The sequence below is a fragment of the Curcuma longa genome, chromosome 21 (assembly GCF_044706935.1).
Source record: "Curcuma longa cultivar G26 ecotype Majalengka, Jawa Barat chromosome 21, ITB_CL_G26_1.1, whole genome shotgun sequence".
Lineage (NCBI taxonomy): Eukaryota > Viridiplantae > Streptophyta > Magnoliopsida > Zingiberales > Zingiberaceae > Curcuma > Curcuma longa.
The window spans coordinates 3,215,266-3,229,117 of record NC_133881.1 but is presented as its reverse complement, the minus strand read 5'-3'; the positions used below and the strand labels follow the sequence as shown (position 1 = coordinate 3,229,117).

At 37.5% G+C, this 13,852-nt stretch overlaps 2 protein-coding genes across 3 annotated transcripts; both read right to left on the bottom strand.

Moving 5' to 3' along the window:
• Positions 1-235: 235 nt before the first annotated feature.
• Positions 236-9,580, bottom strand: LOC141814590 (DEAD-box ATP-dependent RNA helicase 6-like). Of its 2 annotated transcripts, none has more exons than XM_074702529.1 (10): positions 8,990-9,580; positions 6,963-7,023; positions 6,236-6,470; positions 5,535-5,773; positions 5,072-5,323; positions 4,813-4,993; positions 3,027-3,115; positions 2,596-2,669; positions 2,350-2,490; positions 236-600 (listed from the first exon to the last, which is right to left on the bottom strand). In XM_074702529.1, exons 1-9 carry the CDS (start codon positions 9,250-9,252, stop codon positions 2,412-2,414), a joined length of 1,473 nt encoding a protein of 490 aa, XP_074558630.1. In that variant the 5' UTR covers positions 9,253-9,580; the 3' UTR covers positions 236-600; positions 2,350-2,411. The 2 variants fall into 2 exon arrangements, with proteins under 2 accessions (XP_074558630.1, XP_074558629.1); XM_074702528.1 differs by having other exon boundaries at positions 2,346-2,490; positions 8,990-9,579.
• Positions 9,581-10,636: 1,056 nt separating this feature from the next.
• On the bottom strand, positions 10,637-12,254 carry LOC141815271 (putative galacturonosyltransferase-like 3). The gene has a single exon (XM_074703193.1). The coding sequence runs from the start codon at positions 12,216-12,218 to the stop codon at positions 11,202-11,204; it is 1,017 nt and encodes a 338-aa protein (XP_074559294.1). The 5' UTR covers positions 12,219-12,254; the 3' UTR covers positions 10,637-11,201.
• Between the last annotated feature and the right edge of the window lie 1,598 nt (positions 12,255-13,852).

The window sequence follows — 13,852 nt, the reverse complement described above, 5'->3', positions numbered from 1 at the left end:
GATTGATAACACAAGATTTATCAGACACATCGAACAAAAGATGGGTTTGCATATCTGCATTCTTCAAGTTTGTACCTCGTAGATATCCACATTTCAAACTTGGAAGGCTTTTCAGTGTCAATACCTGTGAATGAGATGGGTGTCATATTTACGCCATAGATGATTTGTAGGTATTCGCAGAAACAATGTACACGGCACAACGCAAAAGCAGCACAGCACGGCCACACGATCTGTCTATAGCATTGAAATATAAACATAAGCAGCTGTTTCAGAATTCATGATGTAAACACACTACACACCCTAATCCCGCTTTGCAATCAGCAACTGTGTTGCATTCGATGGGATGGCAATAGCATGAAGCAACAACAATCATCTGCTCACCAACACAGAGCAGCAGTGCAAAGAGAGTTCAATGCCTGCTCTAGTGTATGCGCTAAAGCAATCTATTTCTGAATACAACACACTAAGTTAATAACGATGTTTGGAGTTAGAAAATGAGTACCAGAAAATAACCTAAAATACGATTTTAGCTGATCATAATAAGTTCACTTAGCAAGTAAATCCCGCTTGGGCATCACATACAAGGTGGCGATATGAATCCTGCATGTACAAACCCAGAAGAATAAGTTAGGTACAGTATAACCTTCTTAAACATACAAAAAAAGTTCATCAGAGACAACGACGATATTGGTATTGGAAGAGACCCCGCATGCGGACCAGTAGAATGTTCAAGTTACAAGTACTTTAAGCTTCCTTAAAATGGGTGATCGGTAAGAGCGAACAGAGATCCGATAAAGGGCCATTTCAAACTGCCTGATCTGGTTGGAATTCGATATTGGCCATTGATCCATCAATAGGAATTTCTATGGAGGCTCCTCCATAGGATTTGCATTCCCACGAAGATGGTAACATTTGCATTTCAAGGCAGAGGAAAAGATTCAGGTCAACTTTTGGTAACAAAATTAGTGACCACAAGGGCAAAAAAGATACAATACCGTATTCAATTCAGGGCACGGAAAGACTAATTATTTAATAGGATTTGGATAACAAAGTATGCTTTTTAAACTGGAATACATCCTTAATATGGTTGCTTCATTCAAGGGGTGCCAAATTTGACTCAACCCAGACCGCACTAGATCATATTGAGTATTTTTTATATTGATTTTCATAAAGCAAAACAGGCCAAATCTAAGTAGAATATCAACGAAATTATCAATTTGGTTATACTTGAACCAAATTAACATTCTAAAATTAAGATTTTGTAAAATTTTAATATCAAATAGCAACTTTTTTGGGCAAATATAAAGGAAAAGAATATTAAATTAAAATATCTTTTGATATAATATTATAATGCCCAACCAATAATAAAAGCAAAACAGGCCAAATCTAAGTAGAAATCAACCAATCATCAATTTGGTATCCAGGTTTGATTTAGTTAAGCTTTATGATTAAATTTTAATAAAATGACATTTTTGGGCAATTATTGGAAAAGAATACTTTTGATAAAATTATAATGCCCTACCACTAATAATAAAAACCAATCACAAAAATATCCAGGTTTGATTTAGTTTGCTTTATGATTAACTAAAATGACATTGAATTATTGTGCTATCATCAATGTGAATTGATCAATTAGCATATAACTAAACCAGATAAAATTTCGGTTTAGATTCAACCAAACAGACACCTAACTACATTCTATCAGCATCTCATAACTGAGACTGGTATTGTATCTCCTATATGAGGCATCTTAACTATGATTACCGTTGAGAGATTAAATCCCAAGGGGAGAAAAAGTCATGGTGACCTCTTCCCCTTCCCTTCAACATTTTCATGCCGTCCCTGCCTTGCTAAATCAAAGCTTATTTTCCATCACTTCAGGTCTTTCTTAAATTTTAGCAATTTTCGGTTAATTATGCAACAAAATTGTTAAATTTTAACCCAGCAACCTAGAAATGAATCAACCAATTTCACAGTTATAGTGATCTTGGTAGTCTATAGAATATCCCTGACTAGAGTATATATGAAGTAAACAGAGATAACTAACCAGACAATACCAGATAAACTGATAACGGATAAAACATGACAAAAAAATAATATATAAAATTATAATAATATAGAAGAAGCATGGCATGAGTACAGCGATGAAGTGAATTTGACAGACAGGAATATTAACGAAATAAAATGCCGTTAGGTAGTTTTAACCACATCTATATCATATAACACAAACAGGTTTTTATTATCTTGCATCATTTGATATTGGTGACAGGTGGACAGGTTGCATTAGTAGAGATTATGTTAATTAGATATAAATTAAGAAATATTAAAAATGTGAGAGTTCGTACTTGCCAGGTATACAAGTAGCCATGTAGTTTATTCACTATGAAATTGTCAAACATAACTGCTGCAGATCATCGACAGTATATAGCTTGATCAATCTGTGCGGGAATCTGTTTTATCTCAGTTCCAAGCTCTTGTTCAATCCGATACCTGTAGTGAAGCAATTGTTTTTTTCTCTGTCAGGGAATAGGGTAGCAATGAAAAATAAAATGAAATTGATGCAATAGTGGCATGAGGATTGGCAAGTCATCATACAAGTTAAAACGATCTTCATAGGTGATAAGATTGACAGCTAAACCAAGATGACCATATCTTCCTGAACGACCAACCTGAAACAACCCAACTGTCAGTCTACGGGAACAAATTTCAATAAAAATAGCATAATGCAGTTAAGGAGCCCAATTTACTTGATGAATCAAGTTCAATGACATGGAAGGGCAGACAAATTCAAGGTGCTACCAGTCAACATATACCTCATTTCTTTCTCAAGAAAATCAAGTCAAAATGTCATTTTCTTAAAAAATAAGGTTATATCAATAAACCTCATAAGAGTCACTTTTAAATTAGATCGTAGTTCATTTTTTAAAATTTATGCTTCTATTTGAACTAATAAAGAAATGGTATTGACAAGTTCATGTTTTGACAAATTCCCAGTTAATATAAACAATCAAGTATTAAGATCATACCCTGTGAAGATATGTTTCAGAGTTCTTTGGAAAATCAAAATTGATGACAACATTAACAGCTTGAATGTCAATTCCTCTGGTAAAGAGATCTGAAAAACCACCCAAATATGTTACAAGAAACAAGCATTCTCTGAGCAAGATATCAAACATATCATTTGTGCGCCATTAGTTCATGTCATAGGCAAAAATAAAATATCTAAAAAACAAGAAAGAACAATGGCCAATGAGATCAAAATAATAAATCATAAATGTAGAAATATAGTTCAGGTTTAAAATCTATATACAACAGAATCCAAGATGGATGGTCTTTTTTATAATGATAAACTAAAGAGAGTTACTCACAATTTTATGTACTTGATATTTCTTTTGGAAAAAAAAAGGGATTGACTGAACTAGAAAATTTACTCTTTACTCATTAAGGATGACATATACTCTAGTTGTCTGACATCCAATTTCAAGGTAATTGGACCAGAGGTTCAATCAAGAGTAACAAGATGAAGACAAAAGAGAAGAACACTGCACCTGGTAGAATCAGACAGTATATTTAAGGCAATTAGAAGAAGAGTTTCTCTTAGTTCCTCTCCTATTGTTAGCTTGTCTATAGAACTGCATGGTATATATGTATTCATTTGTCCAATAGTATGTTTTCCTGTGATGAACATCTATGTTGGATAATTATGATTGCCAGTCAAATTCCAAAAAAATTAAAATAGTCACTGAATCTTATACAAAGGGTGCAATGGGATAAACAACACTTCTAGGCAGCTTAACTAACTGTATACAAACAATAACATAAACAAGAGTCAAGGTACGACTATCCCAACACTAGTGAAACAAGTTATTACAAGATCATAGAAATAAACATGTGTCATTGAGGATTATAGGCATCTCCTCTATAGCACCAAAATGCTATTGTTGATTGAGACACCAGGCTCTTGCGCAGGCGAAGAAATGCGAGTAATTTCAAAAAATAAACATCATAACAATGTATGATAAAAAAACACAAAAAAAATTCAAAATCACTTGTCAAACCTAACAAACAAATACATCAACACTAATAAAGGAATTGAGGAGTGCACATCCTCAAATCTAAAAAACATCTAAAACAACTGAAGTTACAATCAATTAGTCATCTAGATTTTGATCTTCTCATACCACTCACGGACTACAATAAAAAACAAGAAAGATTGTAGGGTAATAAAAAATAAATCATATGCCCCAATATCCTTGGAATATAACTTCACAAGATCCATGTAGCTAGCCTCAAATAGCTAGGATTTATGCATCGTGGATCTTGTCCTGTCATTGTCTTCTAATGCAATACACAATCTCTTGAGATTAGACAATGAGAGAAGAAAAAGGGTAAGAGAGGAAGAAAAATTGAGGGAGCAAAGAGAGAGAAAATAACTCTAAATTCTTAAATCACAACTAGATATCACCTACGAGTTATGCCAATACATAGGATTTGCACAAAATAAATAAATAAAAATATAATATATAAACAATAGTGAGAACCATGAAATCTCACCTCATAAAGTGACTCATCCAATCGCCTAGTACACTAAATAAAAGAAAAACGTACTAGATATTGAGAATGTCCAGATCTTGAAATCATGTTCACAACAATATTTCCATGAAACATTATTCAACTAATACATATGCAAAGAGTAATAAGACAAAAACCTAGTTTATTGTCTAGAAGACAGACAGTCACAGGCACACTTATAAGAATATGAATGATTGATTCCAAGTAAAAACTAATAACGATTTGAAACCAATAGCATACCTGTGCAAACAAGGTTCCTGCATGCACCATTCCGGAAGTCATGGAAGACACGATTTCTGTGATCTTGCAACATTTTAGCATGAATGTAGAAGCAAGAATAACCCAACTCTGTGATTTTCTTTGCTAATAGTTCCACCCGATTAACAGAGTTACAGAATATAATGGATTGATTAATTTGAAGCTGTCAAAACAAGTAAATCTGTCATTTTCAGACTGATAGAGCATTTCAAACTAGAAAATAGTCCAAATTGAGGATAACCTTTGAGAAAAGGGCATTCAGGCAGTGGACCTTCTGCCTCTCTTCTACAAAAGCATAATATTGGGTTATTCCCTTCAGTGTGAGTTCATCCATTAGATTGATTATATATGGTTTCGGTAGGTATCTGTCTTTAAAATCCTTAACAGTAACAGGAAATGTTGCTGAAAACATTAAAATTTGCCTATTAGCAGGAAGAAACTGAATAAGCTGCTCTATTGATGGTTGAAACTCAGGAGAGAGAAGCTTGTCAGCCTGTTAAAAAGCAAAACTGCAATTTCATCAGAAAAGAGGCCAAATAGGACCAGTTTCAAAAGTGGCTATTATGAGAATCACATTTGAGAGATATGATTAAAAGAAAAAACAAGTACAAGTTATAGATATAGGGATCAAAGGACAATGTTATTTGCACCAAAGTGAAGCAAACATTAACCTAGTACAGTAAGATCAAGCTTCAAAACATTACCTCATCCATGATAAGCATTGAACAGTCCTTCAAATCACAAATGCCTTTATTTGCAAGATCAAGTATTCGACCAGGAGTCCCAACCAGTAAGTGAACAGGTTGATATAACCGCATAATGTCATCCTTCAAGCTAGTTCCTCCAGTAGTTACCATAACCTGAATTTTCAGATGTTTTCCAAGTTCTTTACAAACTTGTGACGTTTGAAGAGCTAATTCTCTCGTGGGAACCAATATCACACCTGAATAAAAAAGATTTAGAAATTAATGGGTAATAAAAAAACAAAAACTCAGAATACAAAGCTAACATTGATATATCGTGCATGAAAGGCATTTTCATACAGACAAATTATGCAGCTCAAGTAACTAGCATGGGTCTTTGATGTATGTTACCATTTTGAGTTGCAGAAACATTGCAATCAGGTATAGTACATTATACCTAAGGATCTTTAAAAAGTAGTAGAAAGATTATTATCATATTTACTGCCTTGCAGAAAGGAAGATAATTTCACACATCATCACCTTAGCAAATCAGCACGCAAAGAATACATGCATACACACTTCAGAGTTGTGTTGCTCAAGAACACAGAAAACATGAAGACAAGCAAAGGCAAAAATAACCAACAAAATTTCTAATGCTCATATTTGATTGAATAAAAATAAACATCAAAGCACAGTTACACCATTTCTGTGTGAGGGAAAACCTTGAATGGCATTGTGATCTTGGTCAATTTTTTCAAGTGCAGGAATACAAAATGCAGCTGTCTTTCCAGTCCCATTTTTAGCTCTCGCAAGAATGTCACTACCAGTGAGTGCGATAGGGATGCTTTCTTCCTGAATAGGCGAAGGCCTTTCAAAACCTTTCTCATATATGCCCATAAGAAGTTCTCGCTTCAGAAAATAATCTTCAAACTCATTTCCTTTCGTTGCAGTCACATCCTAGCAAGTGTATGGTCACAATTATAACCAACATAGACATAGTTGTACAGAAATATGACTTGCCAGCCAAAAGATAACCACCATATAATATAGCATTCATGGTCTAATTCACTGACAAAAGAAGACTTTCACATTGATCTAACAATCTTGATGGAAGATGCTTCTTTGACTGAATAGGACGTTCTGATGAAAGTATAGGCTAAATTTTGGATTTGTAGCACTGGCATAAAGAATAGATGTATTAAATACATTTTGGAAACAATGTAGAGTCCAAATTTACAAAATACTATATATGAATATATATGCATCTGGAAGAGATTAGAATTTTCTTATGCAGAGCTCTATAGTATACACTTGTTTAACCTCATTTAATCATACTAGTAATTGGTTGGATTTTATTAACATAAATATTTCTTGATTTGAGAGATGAACAAGGTAAATATTTATAATACATTTTCTAAATCATACAGAGAGATGGAAAACTAATTTTACCTCTGTCTTGTAGCGTGTGTCACGTGGTGGAATCTTTAATTGTGCCTTCCAATCTTGGGAACTGAGATTATCAATGTAAAAATTAACAAGAATAATGCAAAAGTGCATATATCTTTACTATTGTTATGATAGAAAATGACTTCCCTTTTAACAAAATAAATAAGTGACAAGATCAATACGTCTAAATAATGTGAACCAGCTACATGACACTTTTGAGGCAGAAATATGATTGTTATGATGATTTAGAAAAACATAAACTCAAATACACTTTTTACTAAGTAAATAGAAAAGCATAAACTCAAATACCTGAACACTATTCCTAGAATTGTTAAAGAGATAATTACATTCAATAAGATTGAATTATAACACGATGCCTCATTGTCCCAATCAGTTAAAACTGTATTCTTAGTACATCAAACAACTGAATTCTTGCATTGCTACCTGCCATCCTTTAATAAATTTCTAAATAAAGCAGACAATGGAATCCCTTGTTCAACTACAACAAAAACAACAACCAAGCCTTATCCCACTAGATGGGGTCAGCAGAATCTCTTGTTCAACTATAATAAAAAAATCTTCCCACACTGACTTCCCAGAAGGAAGATTTTTCTCAAAATCACATCTAGATCAAGTGACCTTATTTGAATAAAAGCAAACTTTTGCTAACTTAATCTGAATAAGTGCCCAAGATTTATCATAAGTCTATGGAAGTTGCAGAAAGGGTTGTGAATTGTAGGTGGTTCTGTTAGCAACAGTTAGTTGATTATTCTATTATATACGAGTAGGTAAGAAAATTCAATGGGGGATCTACAAGAAAATATATCAATTAATTTAAACCATTTAATACACAAGCCTAAAACACAATGTTGCTTGGATTTTGAAATCAAAGACAGTAATCCTTCATGTTGATTTCACTTCCAAAATAAAAGAAAATGGATTTCAGCTGTACCACTCTGCACCAAAAGCACAGGAGCGTCACATCCATCAAACAGAAGCCATAATCAGGCATGGGTATAGAGGTGTAAATTATTCAATGAAACTGCAACACTATACCAATAACAAGTTATTTCAGTTAGTATTTTCTTCGTCCTTTAAATTTAGTGGGGTCAGAGAACTGTCTTTTTAACTTTGGTTGATTGCAAACAAGACAAAAAAGTAAATTACCAGGTAGTTAATGAAGTTAACCACAATATGTAAGATGAGTTGACTGCTCAGTGCTCAAACTTCATCTTGTAGGGCAGACAGGTAAAGAATCATTGCTAATGTTAAATTACTTATTGTCACACAAAAAATGATAAAACAAGATATACAACTTATGAGTAGTGGGTGGCTGAGTTAAACAGGATCTTTTTAGATTTGAATTAGATTCTATTATATTTTAGTAGGTAAAAAAAAATCTACGTGATTCTTGGAAGGAAATATACCTATTTGCTTAAACCATTTAATACATAAGCATAAACCAGAATGTTTCTTGGATTATGACACCAAAGACAACACAGATTTCATGTTGATTTCACTTCCAGAACAAAAGAAAATAGCTTCAGTTTCCTCAACTTTGCACCAAAAGAGCTGATTGTTACTTTCATCAAACAGAAGCCATGCTCAGACATGGTCATAGAAGTAATCATTCAACTAAAACTGCAAAAACTAAAACCAATCCAAACCCAAAATAATGTTAATTCATGCGTGTCTCCATTATCCTTCCAATTCAGTTGGGTTGGAAAACTCTATTTGCAAACCAAAGAGAAAAGAAAACCCAACGTTGTACAAGATGAGTTGATCGCTCAGTGACTCATTTTTAGCATGCTCGAGGAGGGACAAATAAACAAGTCAGTAGATGCTAACTAACTTATTGTCACAAGAAATCACGGAAAGCTGCAGCTAAACATGCTCATTGTCATTGTTAGTGGGCAACAACTAATTAATATCTGATTCTCCACATAGTTGCAAATATCAGCACTGACGAGGATTGTGGAAAGAGACACAAAACCAGAATTTAACTCAATAATGCACACTCTTCGATTTACCTGGAATCAGATGCCTCATTTTGAGCGGGTTTCGCTAATTCATAAGCACCAGAATCGACCCCCATAGGGTTCCTCCTCGACCACTGCTGCTGCTGCTGATATTGATGCTGGAACTGCGGGTTTGGTTGCCTAATCACTTGGCTCCGCTGCACATACTGCTGCTGCTGCTGAGGATTCCTCGGGTAAAACCCAGGGTTTGAGCCCCCGCTACCTCCTCGCCCGTTACCCATGCCAGGCGGAGGAAACCTACCTCGAGGGTTCATCTCACTTTCCTAAGCGATTCCCGCACAAGAAGACCGACGAATCAAAGGACAATTTCCCAAGATCTCTCCGAAAAACAAAAACAAGAGAACAAGAGATTCACGTAAAAAAAATTAAAAGCAGCTACTAAATCTAGGGTTTCGCGATCGGGGGAAGATCGAAATGAGCGAAATAAGAGAGAAATTCGTTGGTTCGAGATTTCCAACGACGAAATGGATTCAGCGACGAGGATTTACTGAGTGAATAGGAACCGGAAGCCCGCTCTTCCCTCTCCCACGCAGCAGGAAGCACGAAGCTCTCGCAGGAAGAGAATGGGGAGGAGGATGGCTCGAGGGGGGTTTCGCGTTGTTTACTTGTTAGGGCAACGATACCAGTAGAATTACAGATATAGCCTTTACTTTTTTTTATTTTTATTAATCTACATGGTCAACACTTCTAATACTGGACTTCGAACTGATTAATATCGAAAGTGATTTTAATTAAATTAAAATTATTTTATTTTATATTATAATAATAATAATTTTTAAATGAAAATATAAAAGAAAGGATTGTATTAAGCATGATAAAATCAACCTGCTCACTAGGCCCAATCCTTCTCTTCTTTTTAGTAAAAGGTAAAATTTATCATCCCAACAGTCTAGACATCAATTTCACGATCATTTATGAAGAAATAAATCAAAAAATTATAGTTGATCATTACGAAAAGGGCATTGCCTCCTATCCACTTCTCTTGCTGGCAAGCCAATTGAGCTAAATTTCTTTGATGAACTAGGATAGCTTGATCGATTATATAACAATCAAGCAAATTCAACCAGCCTAGTGAGCCAATCGAGTCAACTCACATGTCCAACTAAGTGTACTCGATCTGATAAAATAACTGCATCAAATCACAATTGGATCAACTGCATTCAGTCGACCAAGCATCCATCCAAGTTAACTAGATTAACTCAGTTAAACTGGCCAAGTTGAACCCTTGACAAATTAAATATTACAAAGTCTTAACTGTACTAAATGAAAGGAAATAGAAAAATATTTTAGGCATGCAATTCTACTCAATCAACAGCATAGTAATCTAAGTCGACTATATTGACAAGAACACTTGAATTACTCGTAAACTGAAGAATACTATGCAAATAAATTGACAAGAAATATTTGAATAGATGAAGCTGAAGAATCCTATGCTAAGTTTTCTTGCAGAGGTTACATGGGTATTTACAAAATTCAAAAAAGTTCACAAGATTGCACAAACATAATTCACAGTCATAAAATAAATAACCAAACTGTTCTAAAACAAGAGTAATAGCAAAAAAAAAAAAAACTTAATAAGCAACTCCAATAGAACTTTGAGCAACAGAAGAAGAACAATCCATCTAATGGTCATGGAGGTCATTCAGTTATTCCACTATCAATGGATTCCTTGCCACCTCCACAAGTTGCAAGCATTCCATCCTGTCACAACTCACAACTATGAAAAAGGGAGAAAAAATAATTCTACAAAAAAAAAAAGCACCAATCTCACTGGCTTCCACAACAACAAACAACAGCACCAACAAGAATGCCAAAAATAAAATAAAATAATAATAATACAACATAATTTCTATCCCCTCTCATAAGCTTTCTTCATTATTTTGGAGCCCCCATCAAAAAACTTTCACTTTATCTAATAAAGTGATTGTACTCGCAAAAAATTAAATTAAATCCGAAAGAGGCGCCACCGGCGCACCGCTTGATGCCGGTTGCCGGCGTTCATTAAATCGCTCACGAGTCCCGCTGCCAGCTGTTACGCCCCCAACTCATTGACTGCTAACGCGTGATGTGCCCATTGGAGGAACGAATTCGAACCCCACCGGTCACTCTGGTGGACCCCGCGTTCGCAGATCAGATCGCAACGGTTAGCGGTCGGCGGTCGCCGGTCGCGCTGGATGATGGTTGGAAGAGGAGCGGGGAGAGGTTAGACGTTGGCGAAAAGGTCGTGGTGGCCGTCGCGGAGGAGGAGGTCGTAGGGCGCCCAAAGCGCGTCGAGCGGGCAGGAATGGCCGGCGTCGAGGCGGAGCCAGGGTTTCCCCTTGCCGCTCCAATGGAGGAGGCTTACTGGTCCCGGGTGAAGATCGCGGCAAAGACCCTCGACGTTGTCGCCGCCGAGGCCGTGCTGGTTCCACCGATGCTCCACCCCCTTAACCTCGCCGGCGAAGACGAGCAGGAAAGGGGGCAGCGAGCCGAGCTCGTAGATCCGCGCCTCGCGCTTCTGGACCTCCATCCAGGACTCCAGCTTCCGTGTGTAACCGCCGGCGCGCCAGCTGTCGAGGTCCATGACCATGACCCCGGTGTTGAAGTAGCATGGTGGGCGGCTGCGGCCGGAGAAGGCGCGGGGAAAGATCGGATCGGACCAGAATCGGTCGGTGAAGTAGGAGGTGAAATTGGCGTGGCAGTACTCGGGGGCGGCGAGGACGTGGTCCGAGGCAAGGTCGGTGGCCCAGAGGCGGGCGACGTCGTCGACGACCACGAGGTCGGAGTCAAAGTAGATGACGCGGCGGACGGAGCGGGGGAGGATGTCAGCGAGGTAGATGCGGGCGTAGTTGAGGGGCTGGTCGAGAGCGCGGCGGACGGAGGAGGAGATGCGGCCGCGGACGAGGTCGGGATCGAAGCGGTAGACGTCGAAGGTGAGCGATGGGAAAGAGGCGGCGACGGCGGGGCGGAAGCGTCGCGGCCGGGTGGCGAGGAAGTGGAAGAAGAGGGACTCGGGGCAAGACGCGTGGCGGAGGACCGAGAGCACGCCGGCGAGGGAGCCGCGGAGGTAGGCGGCGTCGAGGGTCATGGCGATGTGGACGGTGGGGGCGGAGGCGCAGCCGGGGCCGTTGCGGAAGGCAGGGGCCTCGCGGAAGCGGGGGAGCTCCGAGGGGGTCGCCAATGCCATCCAGGAGGCGGCGAGGAGAAGGAGCACCGGTGCGAAGATGGTGGAGGGAGGCATTTGAGTCGGCGGCGGCGGCGAGGCGGAGGAGGAAGAGGGCGGAGCGGAGGAGATGAGATTGGGGAAACAATCCTGATAATATTAATAAGAGGGAGATCCAGGCTGGCTCGACGCGGTTTCCTCCGCTGCATTTTTACGTAAAAGGTAAAAAAACCAAAACAGTAAGTTGTTGCGCTATACCCAAAAATACTACTCTTTTTTTTTAGAAAAAATATTTTCTCGATTAGATATTCATTTTTAGTCTTTCACAGTTGGTGCGGGGCCCATCTGCCATTATTAAATGCCAGGTAGGCTGACGAAATTATTTTAAAAAATAAAGTGTCGGTGCTTGATCTATCATCATTTTCTTCGCTTTTATTTTTTATTTTTTGTTTTCGAATAATTCGACTTAATTACATTATTTGAGTTATTTTAATATTGATTCTAGTTTTTTTTTAAAAAAAATTTAGTAAAGGTAATCTTGCCTTGATCAAAGTAAAGGTAATCAGAGTTCACATTTCAGATCACTGTAAAGTAATCTGTCTTTGGAATATAATTAATCTGTCTTTGCGTGTGAATTAGTGCTGCAGCTCGTGTGGAAAATGTTTTTTGTTTGGTGAGATGTTGCTTTATTCCTTCTGTCGAATATGTATGTGGTTGCTGCAAAACAAAGTTGTCTCTTCACGCAATTGCCTTCTGCTGTTTAGATTCATTATATATGTTAATGTTTTTAATAAAAAAATAAAAGTTATTTAGCAGAAAATTCAGTTGAAGAGTTCAAAAGTTCTACCTAGTTTACTGCGTGGATACAAAGATTATGACCGAGTCAAGAGTCAAGTCAACAGACAAATTTAAGTGAAAATTAAATTGATCATCTGACTTCATTAATTTAGACTATTCATTTTTTCTCTTAGCTCGGTCCATACTATTTTAAAAGATCCAGACTCTTCGACTCCATCAACTTAGGCCACCTGACTCTTCCTTTAACTCGGTTCACACGATCCCAGAGGACCCAAATTCCTCAACTCCATCAACTCAACCCACTCAACTCTTTCCTCAACTTGGTCCCCACGGCTTCAGAGGATCCATGCTCTTCAACTCCATCAGTCCGGTTCATCCGACTCTAAGATATCTCGACTTCAACCACTCAACTCAGATAGTCTAATCTTTAAGGTTACTCCACACCTACTTCCTTTTTTTATCCACAATTAAGACTTGCACCCTATGTTGATCTATTGACATTTACTACAAATATGTTCAAACACAATGTTATGGCCAAAAGGAAAAATAATAATATAATTATCAAACTTGATTCCTTAGATGTCTCTCTATAGATACATGCATGATACTTAGTGATTGGAGAGATCTTCAATAGTTGTCGGATCTAGTATTCTCATGGGTTCTGACGTGAAGATGCTCTTTGTGTTATTATATAAATCTAGAAAAAGGTACATACAGAAGGGGATTGTCACAGACGCACTCATCCTTTTCTTCTTCTTTCCTATTGTTCTTATCCTCTAAGCTCCTATGCTAACTTGAGCGTCGGAGTGACCACACCGAATCCACCTTAACACCCATTCTAACTCATCTAAATATTACAGACACCCTAAGAATTCTCTCCGTCTTCATCATAATCAACCCCGATCTCCTCATCA